Source organism: Mus musculus, chromosome 1, assembly GCF_000001635.26.
Source record: "Mus musculus strain C57BL/6J chromosome 1, GRCm38.p6 C57BL/6J".
NCBI lineage: Eukaryota > Metazoa > Chordata > Mammalia > Rodentia > Muridae > Mus > Mus musculus.
In genome coordinates, this window is record NC_000067.6 from 166,211,336 (window position 1) to 166,234,332 (window position 22,997).

General features: G+C 38.6%; 1 protein-coding gene across 1 annotated transcript in view; it reads right to left on the bottom strand.

Annotated features, from left to right (window-relative positions):
- Mael (maelstrom spermatogenic transposon silencer) overlaps positions 1-22,997 on the bottom strand; it is a 37,360-nt gene that overhangs the window by 9,951 nt on the left and 4,412 nt on the right. Inside the window, exons 5-8 of the mRNA NM_175296.4 lie at positions 22,830-22,871; positions 15,231-15,355; positions 14,502-14,556; positions 14,255-14,396 (exon numbers count right to left, since the gene is read on the bottom strand). Of these exons, the coding sequence (NP_780505.1) occupies positions 14,255-14,396; positions 14,502-14,556; positions 15,231-15,355; positions 22,830-22,871 (364 nt within the window). The remainder of the gene's footprint in view (positions 1-14,254; positions 14,397-14,501; positions 14,557-15,230; positions 15,356-22,829; positions 22,872-22,997) is intronic.

Genomic DNA, 22,997 nt, shown 5'->3' on the forward strand with positions numbered 1-22,997 from the left:
GCTAAACAGGTAGAAGTACTTAAAGAGGAAGCACAAAAATTCCTTAAAGAATTACAGGAAAACACTGCTAAACGGGTGATGGAATTGAACAAAACCATCCAGGATCTAAAAATGGAAGTAGAAATAATAAAGAAGGCCCAAAGGGAGACAACTCTGGAGATAGAAAACCTAGGAAAGAAGTCAGGAGCCATAGATGTAAGCATCACCAACAGAATACAAGACATGGACGAGAGACTCTCAGGTGCAGAAGATTCCATAGGAAACATGGACACAACAATCAAAGAAAATGCAAAATGCAAAAAGATCCTAACTCAAAACATCCAGGAAATCCAGGACACAATGAAAGACCAAACCTAAGGATAATAGGTATAGATGAGAAGGAAGATTTCCAACTTAAAGGGCCAGGAAATATCTTCAACAAAATTATAGAAGAAAACTTCCCCAATCTAAAGAAAGAGATGCCCATGAAAACATAAGAAACCTACAGAACTCCAAATAGTTTGGACCAGAAAAGAAATTTCTCCTGTCACATAATAATCAAAACACCAAATACACAAAACAAAGAAAGAATATTAAAAGCAGTAAGGGAAAAGGGTCAAGTAACATATAAAGGCAGACCAATCAGAATTACACCTGACTTCTCCCCAGAGACTATGAAAGCCAGAAGATCCTGGGCAGATGTCATACAGACCCTAAGAGAACAAAAAATGCCAGCCCAGTCTACTATACCCAGCAAAACTCTCAATTACCATAGATGGAGAAACCAAAGTATTCCATGACAAAACCAAATGCACACAATATCTTTCCATGAATCCAGCCTTTCAAAGGATAATAAAGGGAAAACTCCAACACGAGGGAAACCACACCCTAGAAAAAGCAAGAAAGTAATCCTTCAACAAACCTAAAAGAAGACAGCCACAAGAACAGAATCCCAGCTCTAACAACAAAAATAACAGGAAGCAACAATTACTTTTCCTTAATATCTCTTCATATCAATGGTCTCAATTCCCCAATAAAAAGACATAGACTAACAGACTGGCTACATAAACAGGACCCAACATTTTGCTGCATACAGGAAACCCACCTCAGTGACAAAGACAGACTCTACCTCAGAGTAAAAGGCTGGAAAACAATTTTCCAAGCAAATGGTCCCAAGAAACAAGCATGAGTAGCCATTCTAATACAGAATAAAATTGACTTCCAACCCAAAGATAAGGAGGGGCACTTCATACTCATCAAAGGTAAAATTTACCAAGATGAACTCTCAATTCTGAACATTTATGCTCCAAATGCAAGTTCATCCACATTCATTAAAGAAACTTTACTAATGCTCAAAACACACATAGCACCACACACAATAATAGTGGGAGAGTTCAACATCCCACTCTCATCAATGACAGATCATGGAAACAAACTGAACACAGACACAGTGAAACTAGCAGAAGTTATGAAACAAATGGATTTAACAGATACAATTTGCAAAACACATCAAACTCAAGAAGAAGGAAGACCAAAATGTGATTACTTTGTTCCTTCTTAGAATGGGGAACAAAATACCCATGGGAGAGTTACAGAGACAAAGTTTGAAGCTGAGATGAAGGAAGGACCCGAGACTGCCCCACCTGGGGATCCATCCCAAAAACCACCACTACACCCATACACTATTGCATATGCCAGCAAGATTTTGCTGACAGGACCCTGATATAGCTATCTCTTGTGAGGCTATGCCAGTGCCTGGAAAATACAGAAGTGGATGCTCACAATCATCTGTTGGATAGAACACAGGGCCCCCAATGAAGGAGCTAGAGAAAGTACCCAAGGAGCTGAAGGGGTCTGCAACCCTATAGGAGGAACAACAATATGAACTAACCAGTACCCCCTAGAGCTGTGTCTCTAGTTGCATATGTAGCACAGGATGGCCTAGTTGGCCATCAATGGGATTAGAGGCCCTTAGTCTTGCAAAGATTATATGCCCCAGTACAGGGGAATGCCAGGGCCAGGAAGTGGGAGTGGGTGGGTTGGGGAGCAGGCCAGGGGGAGGTATATGGGGCTTTCAGGATAGCATTTGAAATGTAAATGAAGAAAATATCTTAAAAATGCTATAAACAAACAAACAAACAAACAAAACCCAAAGAGTATAATTGATGCTGGAATTTTTCTTACACAGAGAGATAGTATACAGTTGCTATTAAGGTATATGAAATAATTACCATGGTCTAAGCTTATATATTTAATTTTTTGAAAAAAAAAGTTGTATTTTGGCCAGTATTTAAGAGTTTTAGAAAATAGTTTGTCTCTGAAAACTTTTTATTGATCTCTTCTGGTAATGCTAAAAAGGCCAGAACAGAAATATGCACCAAAGGTCAGCTGTTTGGAAAAAAATCCCAGATATCATTGGGAATCTTATTAAAACAAAGTGCTATTTTACCAATATTTTAAGTGGCACAGAGGGTAATACTGAAAATAAACAGACACTAAATACTTCTGGATGTAGTTTTAGAAATACTTTGGCCAGTAACTAAAGTAACTGTATTGAGCCTATCCTAACATCATGTACAACATTTTACAGATCAACAAGAACAACAATGACAAAAGACAGTAAATAAGATTCTATACTAACAGTATAGAGGACGGAACACTAAAAACCCTATTATAAAGAGAAAACTTTATAATATTTTGCAATGGAGAAATTTATCTGTCTCATTTCAAGTCTTTATCTCAATTGTGGAGTTCAGAAAAGGCTGTAGGGAAGAGAGAAAAAGGAAAGAGGAGTACCTGAGACTAAATTTGAATCATCCCCACAAAGAGGAAGACCCTTCTAGATAAAAACTGACCTAGAGACTTGGAAGAGCAAAGCCCTTGTATGTTACGAAAGCATCGGTGTAGGAGGGCCCTTAGTCACTGAATCATCGATGGTGATGAGGAGCCCAAGGAATCAATGTAAGATCCTGTACGACCAAATAAAAATGGAAAACCAGCTACCTTCCATCAGTCATTTGTTAGTGAACCTGTATGTTGGTTGCTACACTGACAGAAGAGGGAGCTCTTGAACTGAACTTGCATTCTGTCAAAACATCTACCCAAGAGACAAAAGTAATAGCAGGCCTCATCCACAGAAAGATATCAGAACATAAATAAGAAAATACTTGTAACTTCCAAAAAAAGATGAAAACTCTAACATAACATTCTACATGGAATTAAATGTTCTCACACAAGCATGTGAGGACATGGAAACACTCTGAATAAGAAAAATTCAGAACTATAAACAATTTTTAAAATGAGAAATAGAGTTGACTAAACTCAGAAATCAAAACAGGAAAAAAAAAGTCCTAAGTAGATTACAAACTTCCCAAAGAAACAGAGATTCATCTTGAAAGAGAAACTAGAAACCAGAAAACTGCCATGAGAATAAACGATTAAAGAGTAAAAAGAGAAAGTAACTAAAGTGGAAGGTACTATAGTATATATTGGATTCCTTAACAGAAATTAAGAGTGGAAGAAAAATTTCTACTTGAGAAAAAGCTCTAGAAACAGATGCCAATTTTGGCATACTGAAATGGTTTATTGGACACCTCATAAAATGGACCTTAAATAACAAGCCAAGAGTCTTTAAAGTCTCTAAGCTAAAAAACCCACATAGCTAAAGCTAAGAAAATGATAAGCTTTGCAAAAGGAATATACAACACAATGGAGTTATATTTTCTTAGGAATTCATGGACACAAAGTGTGACTGTGGAAATCATAACCATGCCAAAAAAACAAAAAAAAAACAAAAATAAAAAACAAAAAAACCCAAACTAGGAAATACCTTTTAACTTTCCCTTCAACATACACAAAGATTCACCAAACTTTTTAATGTACAGACTCCTTTAAAAGCAAACAGCCTAATGGGCACATAGTAAAAACACTAGTCCCATTAGATAGTCTATCAAGAAGATAAAGAGTTAACTAAGAGTAAGGAAATCTGCAGACAAGGTACCACATGTGTCTATTCTCAGCACTCAGAGGACAGTGAGGCAGAATAACCATGGTGAACAAGCAAGCAAGCACAGTCATTGTGGCTCAGTTCCTGAAAGGTCCTCAGCTTAGTGGTTCCTGAGAGGTGGTAGATTTATCTAGGAAGCAAGGTATAGGGTGTGGTGGTGCACACCTATGATTCCAGCACTTGGAGGCAGAGGCAGGCGGATCTCAAGTTTAAGGTCAGCCTGTTCAACAAAACAAGTACAGGACAGTATGATTTACATAGTGAGACCTTATGTTAAAAAGGAGGAAGGTGAGTGGGAGGCCTTCAGGTAGTTGAGGCTAGTGTGTGTCTGCTTAAACAACTGCTTAACACCAGTCCCCTCCTCTTTAACTTCCCAGTGTTGAGTAGCGCAGCTTGCTTTACCACACACACTCCCACTGCAAGACACTGCATGAACAGTCACAAAAGAAAGAGGCCAACTGATCATGGACTTGAGCTAAACCATCCCTTTCTTTGTGTGGGCTGATTATCTTGGGTATTAATTACAGTAACAGAAAACTGACTAGCCAACCAATCAGTGTAGATCTTGTGGATAGATTCAAATCCTACAACCCCAAAGAGAATAGTCTCATGTGTTTACAGGACAGTTTGTAAAATTGATTATATACTGTTATAAAAAAAAAACCATAACCATAAATAATTACCATAGTTTTTTTATATAACAATCAACAGAGTTTGGTCTTAATGCAAAGATCTGTAATTTATGAAAAGAAACAAAATCCAGAAAGGCCTTTAATCTACTCATTTAAAAGGTATACATTTACTTTATTGAATTTATTAGAGAATGAATTAAACAGTACCTATTCAAAATGACATTTCATAATCTGTAGGATGTCACAAAAGCACTGAAAGTTTGGAAATAAAAATTTTGAGGTTTCCTTTCTTGCAGACATCTCAAAACACTTAAAAAATCTTTTTCACTCTATATAGTTCCCCCAAAATATACAAATACTGTTAGAATTATGACGCTTAAATAAATCAGTTTCCATGGAAGAAGTAAAGTTGACAGAGGAACTGCCACCCTCATCAGTGTACCAATATTAGACCTACAAACCTGTGTGACAAACATGACACAACTCTACATTTTATTTAAAGAGTCAGTTCTCCCCAACCAAGTTAATTTCTAAACCTTTGTAGGGTTTCAGTTAAGTGAGTGACACTTTTGAATATGCATGGTTAGAAAAATGCTAGTACTTTATACATTCAAAGGCTAATTAAGCCAACAAAATGGAGGTGGGAACAACATGGGATATAAACAAGCAGTATTGTGAAGGGGTGAAAGAAATAACCCAAGTAACTTTGAGAAAATTCCTGTGACTCTATCCTCAGACTAAAGTCAACCAGAAATGAGTTCTGAATTGCCATGGTTCCACCAACACTGAAAACTTCTGTTAATGCATCTCAAGACTCACACAGTAAGACAGATACTGAACACATTCTCATTCTCAGCACCTTCTGCCACTGAAAGGAACAGGGTCTAGCAGATAAACCACTAATCCAAGGGATGACTGAAGCAATGAAAGACGAAGCTGGAATGTACTAGAAAGGAAACAGCACTCAAGCAACTGAGCAGATGCTGTGAAAGGACATAGAGACCGCTGCCTGAAGGAGCCCCTTCAGGTCCCATATGCTAGTAGAGCTTAATGAACAAGCCCTGATACAGAGTACAACTCACTGAATAAAACCACACAAGCCTATACTCACATGAAGTAAAAATTGAAGAAAAGCCTTTGTTTGTTTGTTTGTTTTGGTTTCCTGAGACAGGGTTTCTCTGTATAGCCCTGGCTGTCCTGGAACTCACGATGTAGACCAGGCTGGCCTCAAACTAAGAAATCCGCCTGCCTCTGCCTCCCGAGTGCTGGGATCAAAGGCGGGTGCCACCATGCCCAGCAGAAAAGCCTTTATTATAGAATTCTAACTAAGAAATCCTGAAGGGGCAAGGAAAGACCACTACTTCACAAGCATGGGAGGAACCCTTTCAATTAAATTATCACTGATGCCAGAACTAGTATTTGACAATTTAAGGAATTTCATTATCTGCAAAAATACTTTAAATTACTTTGGTTTGGAGACTGAACCTCGGGCCTTATATTATCTAGGTAGCATTCTACTGCTGAGCTCATGTCAACCAATTATGAGGTTGGTACATGAAAGTGACTGACCAAAGGGGACTTCAACAGATCTAAGGCAACTAAGCTGTCAATCAGGAATGGGACAAACTGACATATGGACAAGTGTGAGACATGTGGAGGAGATATAGCATTTTTTTTTTTTTTGGTGGTATTCCTCCTAAAATGTGTAACCTTAACTTAGTCATGAGGAAACATAAGCCAAATCAAACTGAGAAACATTTTATAAAATAAATGGATTTCGAGTGTTAGGCCACCTTGGGCTCAAACTCAACAGATAGTCCCACAGTCCCCAGAGGACTGTCCACTCTCCAGGCACCCTAGCACACCCAGGATCTTAGGATCATTGGTGAGTGGAACACAACATTTCTTCCAACAGAACTGGGAGTGTCTGGAGACAGTAGGGGTAGGGACACAGGAGCCCCACCCGATCAGTGGTTTGGGTTCCTTCCTTCAGCACTGGTCTACCTTGGTATCGAACTCAGCAGACAGCCCCGAGGTCCCAGAGGAAGTACCACAGGGGCACTCTAACACGCCCAGGATCTTAGGATCCCAGGAGCTTGGTCACACCAGGATCTCAGGGTCTCAGAGGAAGCTTGACTGCCAAGAATTCTGACACACCCAAGATCTCAGGATCACAGGATCCCAGAGAAACTGGACTCTGAGGAGTTCTGACTCAACAGCGACTTCAGGAAGGACAGGCTCCAATCAGATATATCAAGGGCAGGGAGCACTTGAGATAATCAGATGACGGGAGGCAAGTATAAGAACAGAAGCAACAGAAACCAAGGTTACTTGGCATCATCAGAACCCAACTTTCCCACCTTAGCAAGTCCTGGATACACCATCACACTGGAAAAGCAAGATATGGATCTAAAGTAACTTCTCAGGATGATGATAAAAAGGACATAAACAACTCCCTTAAAGAAATACAGGAGAACAAATGTAAACAGGTAGAAGCCCTTAAAGATGAAACACAAAAATCTCTTAAAGAATTACAGGAAAACACAACCAAACAGGTGAAAGAATTGAACAAAACCATCCAGGATCTAAAAATGGAAGTAGAAATAATAAAGAAGGCCCAAAGGGAGACAACTCTGGAGATAGAAAACCTAGGAAAGAAGTCAGGAGCCATAGATGTAAGCATCACCAACAGAATACAAGACATGGACGAGAGACTCTCAGGTGCAGAAGATTCCATAGGAAACATGGACACAACAATCAAAGAAAATGCAAAATGCAAAAAGATCCTAACTCAAAACATCCAGGAAATCCAGGACACAATGAGAAGACCAAACCTAAGGATAATAGGTATAGATGAGAAGGAAGATTTCCAACTTAAAGGGCCAGGAAATATCTTCAACAAAATTATAGAAGAAAACTTCTCAAAAGAGATGCCCATGAACATATAAGAAGCCTACAGAACTTCAAATAGTTTGGACCAGAAAAGAAATTTCTCCTGTCACATAATAATCAAAACACCAAATACACAAAACAAAGAAAGAATATTAAAAGCAGTAAGGGAAAAGGGTCAAGTAACATATAAAGGCAGACCTATCAGAATTACACCTGACTTCTCCCCAGAGACTATGAAAGCCAGAAGATCCTGGGCAGATGTCATACAGACCCTAAGAGAACAAAAATGCCAGCCCAGTCTACTATACCCAGCAAAACTCTCAATTACCATAGATGGAGAAACCAAAGTATTCCATGACAAAATCAAATGCACACAATATCTTTCCATGAATCCAGCCTTTCAAAGGATAATAAAGGGAAAACTCCAACACAAGGAGGGAAACCACACCCTAGAAAAAGCAAGAAAGTAATCCTTCAACAAACCTAAAAGAAGACAGCCACAAGAACAGAATCCCAGCTCTAACAACAAAAATAACAGGAAGCAACAATTACTTTTCCTTAATATCTCTTCATATCAATGGTCTCAATTCCCCAATAAAAAGACATAGACTAACAGACTGGCTACATAAACAGGACCCAACATTTTGCTGCATACAGGAAACCCACCTCAGTGACAAAGACAGACTCTACCTCAGAGTAAAAGGCTGGAAAACAATTTTCCAAGCAAATGGTCCCAAGAAACAAGCATGAGTAGCCATTCTAATACAGAATAAAATTGACTTCCAACCCAAAGATAAGGAGGGGCACTTCATACTCATCAAAGGTAAAATTTACCAAGATGAACTCTCAATTCTGAACATTTATGCTCCAAATGCAAGTGCATCCACATTCATTAAAGAAACTTTACTAATGCTCAAAACACACATAGCACCACACACAATAATAGTGGGAGAGTTCAACATCCCACTCTCGTCAATGACAGATCATGGAAACAGAAACTGAACAGAGATACGGTGAAACTAACAGAAGTTATGAAACAAATGGATTTAACAGGTATCTATAGAGCATTTTATCTTAAAACAAAAGGCTATACCCTCTTAGAATCTCATCATACCTTCTCCAAAACTGACCATATAATAGGTCACAAAACAGGCCTCAACAGATACAAGAAGACTGAAATAATTCCATGCACCCTATCAAATCACCACAGACTAAGGCTGATCTTCAATAACAACATAAATAATAGAAAGCCAACATACACGTGGAAGCTGAACAATACTCTACTCAATGATAACTTGGTCAAGGAAGAAATAAAGAAATTAAAAACTTTCTAGAGTTTTAATAAAAATGAAGCCACAACATACCCAAACTTATGGGACACAATGAAAGCAGTCCTGAGAGGAAAACTCATAGCTCTGAGTGCTTCCAAAAAGAATCTGGAGAGAGCATACACTAGCAGCTTGACAGCATACCTGAAAGCTCTAGAACAACAAGAAGAGCTCTAGAAGAAAGCTCTAGAACAAATTCACCCAAGAGGAGTAAACAGAAGGAAATAATCAAAATCAGTGCTGAAATCTACCAAGTGGAAACAAAAAGAACCATAAAAAGAATCAACCACACCAGGAGCTGGTTCTTTGAGAAAATCAACAAAATAGATAAACCCTTAGCCAGACTAACTAGAGGACATAGAGACAGCATCCTAATTAACAAAATCAGAAATGAAAAGGGAGACATAACAACAGAAATTGAGGAAATCCAAAAAAATCATCAGATTCTACTACAAGAGCCTATACTCAAAACAACTGGATAACCTGGATGAAATGGACAATTTTCTAGATAGATACCAGGTACCAAAGTTAAATCAGGATCAGATTAATGATCTAAACAGTCCTATATTCCCTAAAGAAATAGAAACTGTCATTAATAGTCTCCCAACCAAAAAAAAGCCCAGGACCAAATGGGTTTAGTCCAGAGTTCTATCAAACCTTCAAAGCAGACCTAATACCAATACACCTCAAACTATTCCACAAAATCGAAACAGAAGGTACTTTACCCAATTTGTTCTATGAAGCCACAATTACTCTGATACCTAAACCACACAAAGACCCAACAAAGAAAAAAAGCTTCAGACCAATTTCCCTTATGAATATTGATGAAAAAATACTCAATAAAATTCATGCAAACCAAATCCAAGAACACATCAAAACGATCATCCATTATGATCAAGTAGGCTTCATCCCAGGGATGCAGGGATGGTTTAATATACGGAAATCCATCAATGTAATCCACTATACAAACAAACTTAAAGACAAAAAACACATGATCATCTCATTAGATGCTGAGAAAGCATTTGACAAAATCCAACACCCGTTCATGATAAAAGTCTTGGAAAGATCAGGAATTCAAGGCTCATACCTAAGCATAGTAAAAGCAATATACAGCAAACCAGTAGTAAATGGAGAGAAACTTGAAGCAATCCTACTAAAATCAGGGACTAGGCAGGGCTGCTCATTCTCTCCCTACCTATTCAATATAGTGGTTGAAGTCCTAGCCAGAGCAATTAGACAACAAAAGGAGATCAAAGCGGTACAAATTGGAAAGGAAGAAGTCAAAATATCACCTTTTGCAAATGATATGATAGTATACTTAAGTGACCCCAAAAATTCTACCAGATAACTCCTAAACCTGATAAACAGCTTCAGTGAAGTAGCTGGATATAAAATTAATTCAAACAAATCAGTAGCCTTCCTCTACTCAAAGGATAAACAGGCTGAGAAAGAAATTAGGGAAACAACACCCTTCACAATAGTCACAAATAATACAAAATAACTTGGTGTGAATCTAAGGAAGTGAAAGATCTGTATGATAAGAACTTCAAGTTTCTGAAGAAAGAAATCGAAGATTTCAGAAGATGGAAAGATCTCCCATGCTCATGGACTGGCAAGATTAATATAGTAAAAATTATCATCTTGCTAAAAGCTATCTACCTATTCAATGTAATCCCCATCAAAATTTCAACTCAATTCTTCATAGATTTAGAAAGAGCAATTTCCAAATTCATCTGGAATAACAAAAAACCCAGGATAGTGAAAACTATTCTCAAAAATAAAAGAACCTCTTGGGGAATCACCATCCCTGACCTCAAGCTGTACTACAGAGCAATTGTAATAAAAACTGTATGGTATTAGTACAGTGACAGGAAGGTAGGTCAATGGAATAGAATTGAAGACCCAGAAATGAACTCACACACCTATGGTCACTTGATCTTTGACAAAGGAGCTAAAACCATCCAGTGGAAAAAAGAGAGCATTTTCAACAAATCGTGCTGGCTCAACTGCAGTTAGCATGTAGAAGGAGGCAAATCAACCCATTCTTATCTCCTTGTACAAAGCTCAAGTCCAAGTGGATCAAGGACCTTCACATAAAACCAGATACACTGAAACTTATAGAAGAGAAAATGGGGAAGAGCCTCAGACATATGGGCACAGGGGAAAAATTCCTGTACAGAACACCAATGGCTTGTGATGTAAGATCAAGAATGGACAAATGGGACCTCATAAAATTGCAAAGCTTCTGTAAGGCAAAGGACACTGTCAAGAAGACAAAAAGGCCACCAACAGATTGGGAAAAGATCTTCACCAATCTTACATCTGATAGAGGGCTAATATCCTATACAAAGAACTCAAGAAGATAGAATCCAGAGAAACAAATTACCCTATTAAAAATGGGGTACAGCTATATCTGGGTCCTTTCAGCAAAATCTTGCTAGTGTATGCAATGGTGTCAGCGTTTGGAAGCTGATTATGGAATGGACCCCTGGATATGGCAGTCTCTAGATGGCCCATCCTTTCGTCTCAGCTCCAAACTTTGTCTCTGTAACTCCTTCCATGGGTGTTTTGTTCCCAATTCTAAGAAGGGGCAAAGTGTCCACACTTTGGTCTTTGTTCTTCTTGAGTTTCATGTGTTTCGAGTATGCTGGGGCCTAGCAAACACAGAAGTGGAGGCTCACAGTCAGCTATTGGATGGATCACAGGGCCCCCAATGGAGGAGCTAGAGAAAGTACCCAAGGAGCTAGGGGGATCTGCAACTCTATAGGTGGAACAACAATATGAACTAACCAGTACCCCCTGGAGCTCGTGTCTCTAGCTGCATATGTATCAGAAGATGGCCTAGTCGGCCATCAGTGGAAAGAGAGGCCCATTGGTTGTGCAAACTTTATATGCCTCAGTACAGAGGAACGCCAGGGCCAAGAAATAGGAGTGGGTGGGTGGGGCCGTGTGGGGGACTTTTGGGATAGCACTGGGAATGTAAATGAAATAAATACCTAATAAAAAAATGGGGTACAAAGCTAAACAAATAATTCTCAACTGAAGAATACTGAATGGCTGAGGAGCACCTAAAAAAAATGTTCAACATCCTTAGGCATCAGAGAAATGCAAATCAAAACAACCCTGAGATTGCACCTCACACCAGTAAGAATGGCTAAGATAAAAAATGCAGGTGACAGCAGATGCTGGCAAGGATTTGGAGAAAGAGTGACGTTCCTCCATTGCTGATGGGATTGCAAGCTGGTACAACCATTCTGGATATCAGTTTCACACGCAGTTCCTCACAAAATTGCACATACTACTACATGAGGACCCAGAAATACCACTCCTGGGCATATACTCATAAGATTCTCCAACATGTAATAAGGACACATGCTCCACTATGTTCATAGCAGCCTTATATATAATAGCCAGAAGCTGGAAAGAACCCAGATGTTCCTCAACAGAGGAATGGGTACAGAAAATGTGGTCCATTTACACAATGGAGTACTACCCAGCTATTAAAAACAATGAATTTATGAAATTTGTAGGCAAATGGATGGATCTGGAGGGCATCAAACTGAGTTAGGTAACCCAATCACAAAAGAGCATACATCATATGCACTCACTGATATGCGGATATTAGCCCAGAAGCTCAGAATACCCAAGATACAATTCACAAACCACATGAAACTCAAGAAGAAGGAAGACCATAGTGTGGATACTTCTATCCATCTCAGAAGGGGGATACAAAACACCCATGGAAGGAGTTACAGAGACAAAGTGTGGAGTAGAGACTGAAGAAATGACCATCTAGAGACTGACTCACCTGGGGATCCATCCCATTTACAATCCCCAAACCTGGACACTGTTGTGAATGCTAACAAGTGCTAGCTGACAGGAGCCTGACATAGCTCTTTCCTGAGAGGCTCTGCCAGTGCCTCACAAATACAGAGGTGGATGATCACAGCCATCCATTGACTGAGCATAGGATCCCCAATGAAGGAGCTTGAGAAAGGACCCAAGGAGCTGAAGGGGTTTGAACTAGCCAGTACCCCCTGAGCTCCCAGGGACTAAACCACCAAAGAGCACATATGGTGGGACTCATGACTCCAGCTGCATATGCAGCAGAGAATGGCCTAGTCTGACATCAATGTGAGGAGAGGCCCTTTGTCCTGTGAAGGTTCTATGCCTCAGTGTGGGGGAAAGCCAGGGCCAGGAAGCAGGAGTGGGTTGGTTGGGGAGCAGGGGAAGGGGGAGGGTGTGTTTTGGAGGGGATCCAGGAAAGGGGTAACATTTTAAATATAATCAGAGAAAATATCCAATAAAAAAATTGGACTTTTTCTTCAAAGAAATGTCAAAACCATAAGAGACTAAGGAGCCCAGGAGAGTGGTACATGCCTGTAATACCAGCACTTGGGAATCTGAAGCAGTAGGATCATGAATTCCAGGTCAGCCCTAGTAACACTCAGGCACACACATGACCAAAATGTTCCAGATCAAAGTACTTGTAAGAGACATGAAGACCATGCAATATGTGACCCAGGACTGGACTTTAGATACTGTTTTATCTATAAAGACATTATGGAAGGACTGGCAACTTATGAACTTCTGCTTAGATAATAGTACTTTGTGTCAATGGCAATATTCTGACTTTGGTAATCATGCTACTATAAGAGAAATGTTGATTCTTAGGAATATTGGCATACTTAGATACAAAGAAGCAGAGTGACTTTAATTTACTCTCAAGTGGCTTAGACAAAGTATGCATGTACTTAGAGACAAATCATTATGAAAATGTGTTAATATGTTAAAGAAACCAAGAGAGTACTGTTTATTTTTATTGTTCTTTTAACTTTTCAGTAAATATAGGATTATTTCAAAATAAAAATAAACATTTTTGCAAATTTATTTATGTATCTTTATTTATTATATATATGAAAACAACTTAGTAAAACTAAAGTCAAAATAAATCTAAAAGCATTGTTTCATTAGCAGAGAAATTCTTACTGGTTAAAACTAGTAGGTCATTTGGCAGTATTTTTTGTTTTAAGTATAAAGCAGCACTGTATCTTTTCATCAATTATTGGATGCTAATATTAATACGACATCTAAAAATAAATTTTCCTAGGCTGGAGAGCTGGTTCAGTAGTAAAGAGCACCTCTAGAGGCCCAGGGTTTGGATTCCAGCAACAGAGGATCTAACACCTTTGTCTGGCCCCCAGGATTATCAGGAACTCATTTGGTGTGTGCACAGACAAACACTAATACACATAAAAATAGTTTTAGATGTTTACCAGATTTAACTAAAAAGTACTTCACAAAAGGAAAACAAAAGCACAAAACCTAAAACTTAGTCAAAGCTCAAAGCCTATTTTCTCAGAATGTAGTTCAGAAAAGATATCAACATTAGCAAATTACAAAATAACTATCAATACCTCGTGTTGCTAGAATAGTCCCACATGGCCACATCTAGGAGGCTTCGCACCCAGGTCTTAGAGGGCTCCTTGAGGAATTTTTGCTGGTAGATCCCAACTACAAGGTCCTCTACAGTGAGAAGTTCTAGATCTTGCCTTATTTCTTCCATTAGTGAATAGAAAAATAAAATTAGTGAATTTGGGCATTCATAACACATATGTTAAAAGTATGCATTGCACTTCCCGCAATGACCCCAGTTCCACTCACCTGATGCCCGCTCCATACGCTTCAAACACCAGTTGACTCTGGCTCTATCATCAGACTGCAGAAGGAAAAATCATTGTTATTTTCACCTATTTTGGATTATTTTAATTAATAGTCCTTTTAAATTAAGGTGTGTGTAGATACTAACTGAAAACTATTAAAATTAGCATACATTAGAAATCTGTTATTAACTGACTATATAAATACATTCAGATAGTAACACATATATGTTAATACAGTTTATGAAAAGTCAAATGAGACTTAAGAGTAGGACAATCAAGAACTCAATGTTCAGACCATGTGATCTGGTCGTGGAAATACAATGTGTAGCAAGTTTAGGACCCAATTTGTGACCACTATCCTAGAGACTTTAGATAAAGCAAAGTCTTTTCTAAATATCACAAATGGAGTGAAAGTACTTGATATAAAGATAGCTTTGAACGGAAAGTAATCTTGTGTAGCATGTAGTCTTGTGTGGATACAGAATGGAGTATCCATTCGTTGAACAAAAAAAGATATTGCAGGTATTTCAAAAGGGATTTGAAAAAAATACACTCAGCTTTTGTAGCCTCCAAAATTTAGGAATTTAAAGGCTATACTAATTTCACAGAAATTAATTCAGAACATTTAAAAACATACAACTAACAGAAAACTGAAGTTCCTTCAGTATCTTTTTAAAATCTTCTGGTGTCTAAAAGAATAATCTTAAAAGAACTTCTTACTGGGTATTACCTTGCAGTAAATAGGTGGCCAGTTCCCTGGGTTTGGATGTATAAATTTATAGAGGTTTTGTAACACAGTTGCTTGGTCATGCCCGAATTCAAAGTTTGAAATAGGAATCTTGTGACTAGAATCACCTGAGAGAAATAAAGAGTGGAAGGTCAACACCTGAGCTGAGGAAGACAAGCCAGCTAAGTGTGGGCACAGGATTACAGAAGAGTGGGTAATGCACATGGAAACATTTGTGCCAAGCCTGCTTCTCATTAGATACTGTACACACTTTCAACAAAAATCTTATGATTACTCTAGAAGGTGGGAAATACATAAATTAAGAAGAGACCATGGAGACTCCCAGAAATAATCAACAATTAAGTCATTACTTGAACCCATGTTTCTTGATGACCAAGTCTACAATGTTTGTATTGTTCCTATGATGCCTTTCAAAAATGTTTTGTTAAATTCTGGAGGACTTCATAGTATAACCTTTTCATTTTCATGTGTGTATTTGTGTGTATGGATGTTTGTAGGAATGGGGGGGTACAACAGGACACACATGCACATGCATGTGGAGACCTGAGTGTGCTATCAGGAATCATACTTGATCTCTTCCCCCTTACTCACTGAGGCAGGGTCTTTCACTCAAACCCAGAACTTGCTGGTATGGTTAGTCTCTGGGGATTCACTGTGTCTGTCTGAAGCTGGAATCACAGGCACCAGGTATTTCGTTAAGTTCTATGGCTCTAAACTTCACCCCTCACATTTGTGCCACAAGCACTTTAGCCATTGAGCAATTTTTCTAGCCTCTCCCATAAAAATTGTTTACAATTTGTTATGAGCATATGCACATGCCATAGTATGCATGTGGAGTTCACAGGACAACCTAACAGAAGCTGATTCCTCACCATGTGGAGTCCATGACTAAACTCAAGTATTCAGGCTTAGCCACAAGTGCCATTATCTCATGAACTATATTGCTGGCCCATGACTGCTATTTTAAAGAGGGTTTGGAGAGAAGGCCAAGTGTTAGTAGCACTGGCTGCTCTTCTAGAGGACCCAGGTTCCAATCCCATCATCCATACAGTGAGTGGCTAATGACAATTTCAACTCCAGTTCAGAGGACCCAGCCTCCTCTTTCTGGTCTTAATGGCATGCATGTAATGTACAAACATACATCAGAAAACACTCATCCACATTAAAAATAGTAAATCATTTTTAAAGGCAGTGTGAATTCCCTGCCTCCAGAAAAAAATAGATCATGTAATTCAGATGAACCCTTCCACAAAAAAACAGGACTTCTAAGCTATTAGCAGTGCATACATGTACAGCAGTTAAGACTTGGTGATAAGTTAGGAAGTTTCTAAAAGGCTGCTTTTAGATCACTTGTTAATTCTAGAGGCAGCTAAATGGCCAAGCAACATTCTTAGAACCCATGATTAGAAACCTGAGTCCTCTAAGTGCATCCAGAAGTAAAAATAAATAAATAAGTAAATAACTAAAGTGAACGTAGCTCCCTGAAGGCCTAAGTTACTCTGAAAGTCCTTCTTTTCAGTCTTTGTGAAACAGCAGGTACACAGAGACAGAAAGGAGAATCAAAACCGAAATTCATAGAATGGTACCCAAAAGTTTCTTTGATGTAGAAGTTACTAGGTTCAACAAGTGAAATTCTACTTCAATGTACTATAGAGAACAATGCAATAATGAGGAATTGGAGCCTGGAATCTTGGAAAGGAAGAAATACAAAGAACTGAGGAAGAAAATCCTTAAAACATGAAAAATTATAGAATTTTTAGCCGACTCAGTAAAAATTTAAGATGCTTTTGTTCTATTTGTGTAAATAGAATGTTAAGCTTAGTGTAATCTCAGAGCTGGGAGGCGGGGGGAGGGCTCTGTGTGAAGCACGAAGATCAGAAGTTCAAGGCCAGAACTCAAAAAGTGCCTCTTTCGAGGCCAGACTGGTTTAGAGATTCTATGTGAAAATATTAATAAAATGTATTGTCTCCTGACTTCTACTGCGCATGGTACAAATTTTATGTCTAATCCTCTGGTGGTAACCTGTCCACCTTCTATCTCTTCATTAGAGAGCTGAGATGGATTACTTGCAAAGTTTGAAGCATAATTTTAAATTATCTCAATTTCTGATCGTGCATTCAGGTAATCTTAGATGCCTAGTGACTCCAGTGTTCTGCCAGACACAACCATAAATATTCTTTGGATAATAGTAATATGACCACACATACACACATGGAAGAAGGTGGAGGGGGGATTGTCTGATTAACACAATAACTAAGAAGCTATGAAAGCATATTAATACATGTAATTGGTTTTTTATTAGATATTTACATTTCAAATTTGTCCCCTTTCCTGGTTTCCCCTTGGGGGGACCCCCTATGCCCCCTCAACTCCCCCTGCTCACCAACCCACCCACACCTGCTTCCTGGCCCTGGCATTCCCCTACACTGGGGCATAGAGCCTTCGCAGGACCAAGGGCCTCTCCTCCCATTGATGACCAATTAGGCCATACTCTGCTACATATGCAGCCAGAGCCATAAGTCCCACCGTGTGTACTCTTTGATTGGTGGTTTAGTCCCTGGGAGCTCTGGGGGTACTGGTTAGTTCGTATTGTTGTTCCTCCTATGGGGCTGCAAACCCCTTCTGCTCCTTGAGTCCTTTCTCTAGCTCCTCCATTTGGGGCTCTGTGCTCAGTCCAATGGTAGGCTTTGAGGATCCACCTCTCTATTTGTCGGGCACTGGTGGGACCTCTCCAAATAAACATAATTATACTACAATTACTAACACAAGTCTTTAAACAACTAGGTAACTCCTGTTCAAAGAAATAACAATTTTATTAAATACCTTCTGCAGAACCAGAAAACAAACTTAAAAAACAAAACAAAACAAAACATATCCCAACCCATTTCCATCATCTTTCGTCATAGAAAGTAAACCTGGCAACCAAGTAAGACGTCAACAGCATCATAAACGTACAGACGCTAGGACAAAGCATGAGCAAGCCAAACAACAATTAAGAGGCCTATGGTTACCATGTTGGCTTTTCTCTAGAGTGCAAAAACAAGTTTTGTCGCCTGTTTTGTTTTTGTTTTTGTTTTGAGACAGGGTTCTCTGTCGTAGCCTTGGTTACTCTGGAACTCACTCTGTAAACCAGGCTGGCCTTGAAATCAGAGATCCTTCTGCTTCTGCCTCTACCTCTGCATCAGGATTAAAGGTGTGAGCCACCACTACCCAGGACACAAAACACGTTACCAGTTGGTAGTCTTTAAGTTGGTAAGTAGCTAATGAATTCACACTGGAGCCTTGAAAAGAGTATTCTTATTAAAATACTCATCTGCAATCAAACTGAAAACAGAAGTAATTCTTCACTCTGATAAAAGTGTGCACAGCAAAAATAAGGAAAGTGAGGGAAGAAGAAACTACAACGAATTACTTGTTGGTAAGACACTGCAAACTAGAGATCACAGCCTTCATACTAAGGCAAAACTAAGTAAAAAAAACCAGAAGACAATTCAAAACATAGCACTTACAAGACAACATAAAAGTGGCAAGGTGATGGAGGCACTCAGAGGCAGGGGATTGTCCTAGATATGATAACCTATTCTAAATAAGAAATTCTAGGCTAGTCAAGGTTGAGACTTCCATCTTTTAAAAAAAGATCAGCAATAACCTTGTTAAGGAAATTATAGACCTGAAGAAACAAGTAATTCCAGGTTCACGATGGAAAGGCTACATTATGCAGACATCGATCTTCCCCAAAATGACCCAAATACTTACAGATGATCCCAATTTATCAACAAGGGCTTTTTGTTTTGGTTTTTTTCTTTTTTTTTTGGTGAAAGACTGGTTCCAAATTGTGGATAAAAACATGGGTCAAAAATAGCTATGATATTTCACAAGGTCAGGGGGAGAGCTATCTAAACATTTTCAAATTATTATGCTTAATTAAGGATAGTCAAGCCAGCCCCCTCAAAAAACAAACAAACAAAAAATCCCATCAGACCAATTTAAAAAAAAAAAAACAAGCAGAAGTATGAGCTAGTCTAAGAAGCACTACATATTGGGGAAAATTAGGTTGTTCACTAAATGATGTCAAACAACTGGCTGTCTACAGGAGAAAGCAATGAAATTAAATTGCCGTTTCTCAATTCCAGGTGGAGTAAGCACCAGATACAAACAACAAACTGCAAAGTTTAGAGCAGATGACTAACCTTCAGGTAGTAAAGAGCTATTTACAGTCACAGTTGATAAAAATTGAGTGACTTGCTAACTAAAACCCAACACTTGTGCTTATTAAAAGACACCACACAGGGCTAGGGATGTAGCTCAATGTAGTACTTGCTTAGCATGTGCAAAACCTAGGGTTCAGCACCTAGTACTGAAACTTTCTTTAAAAAGGCCTCACTGAGTGAAAAATGCAAGGCTCAAGATGAGAAAAGGGCATTTTCATACATTTTAATAAACAAACAGTAAAGTTCTATACTAAACATACAGAATGTAAGAAAAAGAAGTAAATGAGCAAAAGATGTGCTTAAAAATAACTACAGAAATGCTAATACATATTTATAAAAACAAAAATTAAAAAATGAACATATACATAGCAAAATTATTCAGAAAATATGATTAACACAAAATTTGTAACACTTCTCTTATAAAGACCTTTGTGGGGGAGGGAAGGCTGCCAATGGCACTTGTGCTGTTCATTAACAGTCTACAATGTAAGCTGGTGGTGTATTTTCTGGATACAGATGCATTTGAAAAGCTCATGGGCCTTTCATATAGAAACTGCAGCATGGACTCAGAGCTTGGCTTCTTTTAAAGCACAGCTTCTCTAAAGAAAAGCCACTACCAGTGAGATAAGCCAAGGCAAGGTCTTCTCACTCAAGGGAGGGAGGAGTCAAGACCTCAGTCCCCAGCTCATAGAGAACCTGAAGCACCTCTTTGTGAGGAGCCTAAGTGGGAAGGAGGTGTCCCTGGAATGCATACCAAAATGCCTTTCAGTCCTGAGACACTTTACTACTCCAACACGGCAACCTACAATGCCCATGAAGCAGTCTTCATTTCACTGACACTACCTGAAGACCAGGCAGCCATGTCTCTATTTGTTCAGGAAGGAGGTACATGTGGATCATGTGGATCAAGCTCAGGCCATCAGCTTTAGCAGCATCTTTACCCACTGAGCCATTTCGATAGCCATGAGAAATCTATGTGCATGTTTGTTGGCCTCTACTTAAATAGAGCACATGTCAATACATGGATCTGGCTTGGTAGATTATTCTCTGAAGTCTGGTCTTCTCCGAATCAGTACACTACACTAGCACAGGCATTTTTAGGTACTATGTCAACATAGCTGTCACTCTAACCATCATTTATCTTATTTAATTGGCACATTTCCCAGGGTTATTTAATTGGTAACTTGAGACAGGCTTAAATTGGCAAGCTCCAAACATTTTAAGTTTGTCTGAATGAGAACACTGTGCTGTTTCAATTATCTGGGATAATAAATTAGGAAGCCATTCCCAGCTGTGCTATGGCTCAGCAGTAGGACCTGCTTAGGTTGATCCTCAGCATGAGGAAGAAGAAAATGTCCCTGGCCTCCAGTAAGATAGAGATAAGAGACAGAGATAAGAGAGGCAGCTTTTAGAAAGGAAGGAGTCTGTTAATTTGCTTAATGTGAAAATACTGCAAAACATGCAATTAAACAAAATATTTAAAGATAAGATCATAAAATAGCAAAGGAATGGCAACAGTGACTCTAAATAACTGAGTGGACACAGCAGGAAGGCGATGCACCCACTCGGATGATGAACCCACTGAAACCATGTTTTCAAGTTAAGACACGAAAATAAAACCAGAAACTAGATTTCACAAAAAAACATGTTTGACATTTTTGTTGAGTTTAAGTCTTGCTCTGTGGCATAGGCTGGCAACAAACTCTGTTTATATCCCATGCTTGCCTCAAGTTGTACAAGGTCCTCCTGCCTAAGTCTTCCAAGCTCTGGAATTACAAGTATAAGCTACTGTCCCTGGCTTCATTCTTAGGTCCTAAAGACTTATTTTACTTACTTCTTTGTGTTTATGTCTATGAACACTGAGTGCAGGTACCTATAGAGGCCTGAAGAGGCATCAGATCCCCTGAATTAGATGGCTGTGAGCATCCTGATGTGGATGCTGGAACCTGAACCTGAATCTTGTATAAAGTACTCTTTAACTGCAGAGCCACCTCTCTCTCTAGCTCCTCCATTTGTTTTTAATTACCATCTACTTACTAGCACAATAACCTCAAATAATGTAACTTGTGAGGGAGATTTTAAAATGTTTCTGAATAAGCTTCTTTTCCTATTTTAAAATATATGAGGAGGCATAACTAAAAAAAAAAAAAAAAAGTAAATTCTCAAACTCCTTAATCCACAGTTTCCAACTTTGGTTTTAAGGCAAACAACTTATCTGTACCTTTTTTGTTTGCTTGTTTTTTAAATATTAGAATCAGACAAATACAAAATATAATGGGATAATACAAAATACTTGAATTAAAAACAGCATTATAGGGTCAGGGACAGTACAACAGGTAAGTAACTCTGACAACCTGAGTTCAGTTCCTAAAACCCACATTATTAAAAAACAACAAAACCTGGATGTGGCAGTAGGCATCTGTAATCTTAGCACGTCTATCTCAAGATGGGAGACAGAGGCACCCGAGAAACTCATGATCCAGCTTCACAAGGTGGGCAACAAACGGACTGCCCAGAGCTGTCCTCTGATCACATGCATGCTCATGTGTACGTACACACATACACACGTGTACACACACACACTCATACACAAGCATTATAAAAGTTAGGATATTCCAGTTACAGTAGGCTTGACAAACATCTATTTCTAATACTTCTATAGACTAGTTGACCACATTTTAAAGTTAAACTGTACAAGCAGGAATTAAATGGTTCCTTAAAGAATATATTGAATGAATCTCAATTTAATGTAAAACTAATGATTTTCATTTTAGTCAAATAGGAAACTGCTTAAAACCTTGTTTCTAGTAAGAGTTGAGCTCCAATCTTAGATAAATTTTAGTCATAGTCAAACTTTTTGGTTACAAAATACTTAAAAGCTTGATTCTTTCACCCAAACCTCAAAACTGCTCCACTCTGAACTTTTAAAACTATGGATTCTAAAAAAAAAAAAAAAAAATGTTTTTTAAAATAGACATTGCTCATAAATGGGTCTAAGTCTGGACCACCTGAAACTTTTCATGACTTTCCTAAGAGCCTGGCCACTATACCAACAGCTGACCTTGGAAACCTACGAATTTATTAACATCAGGAAAATAAAATTGTATTACCTTGGAAAGAAGAAGAGTTAAAGTCAGGAAAACATTAAGAGTTTTGGGCTGCAAGTCCAGCACTGTGGCAGTGACTGCCTAGCATGTGTAAGGCCCCAGTCTTGTCCCCTATACCAGGAGTGTGCGTGTGTAGGTTAAAGGTTTTAAAGATCGTTCCACCTATCATTCCCCACAGCTTTCATTTTTTTCTAAGTTAAAGGAGCAAGTCTTAACGGGGCTGTTCCACTCAGACCCTCTTACCCCAATTCCTTTATACTTACTTGCAGCCTGGCAATGGAATCGAAATCCTCGTGGAATTTCACCTATAACACAAAGTGCTTTGTTGAGAAACAGAAATCTGAAGTTCTCTTACTTGTGCTGCAGTAATCCTTCATATGATGACCAAGTTTCAGTGTGGGTTACTTTTATTACCTTGAAATATAAAATTA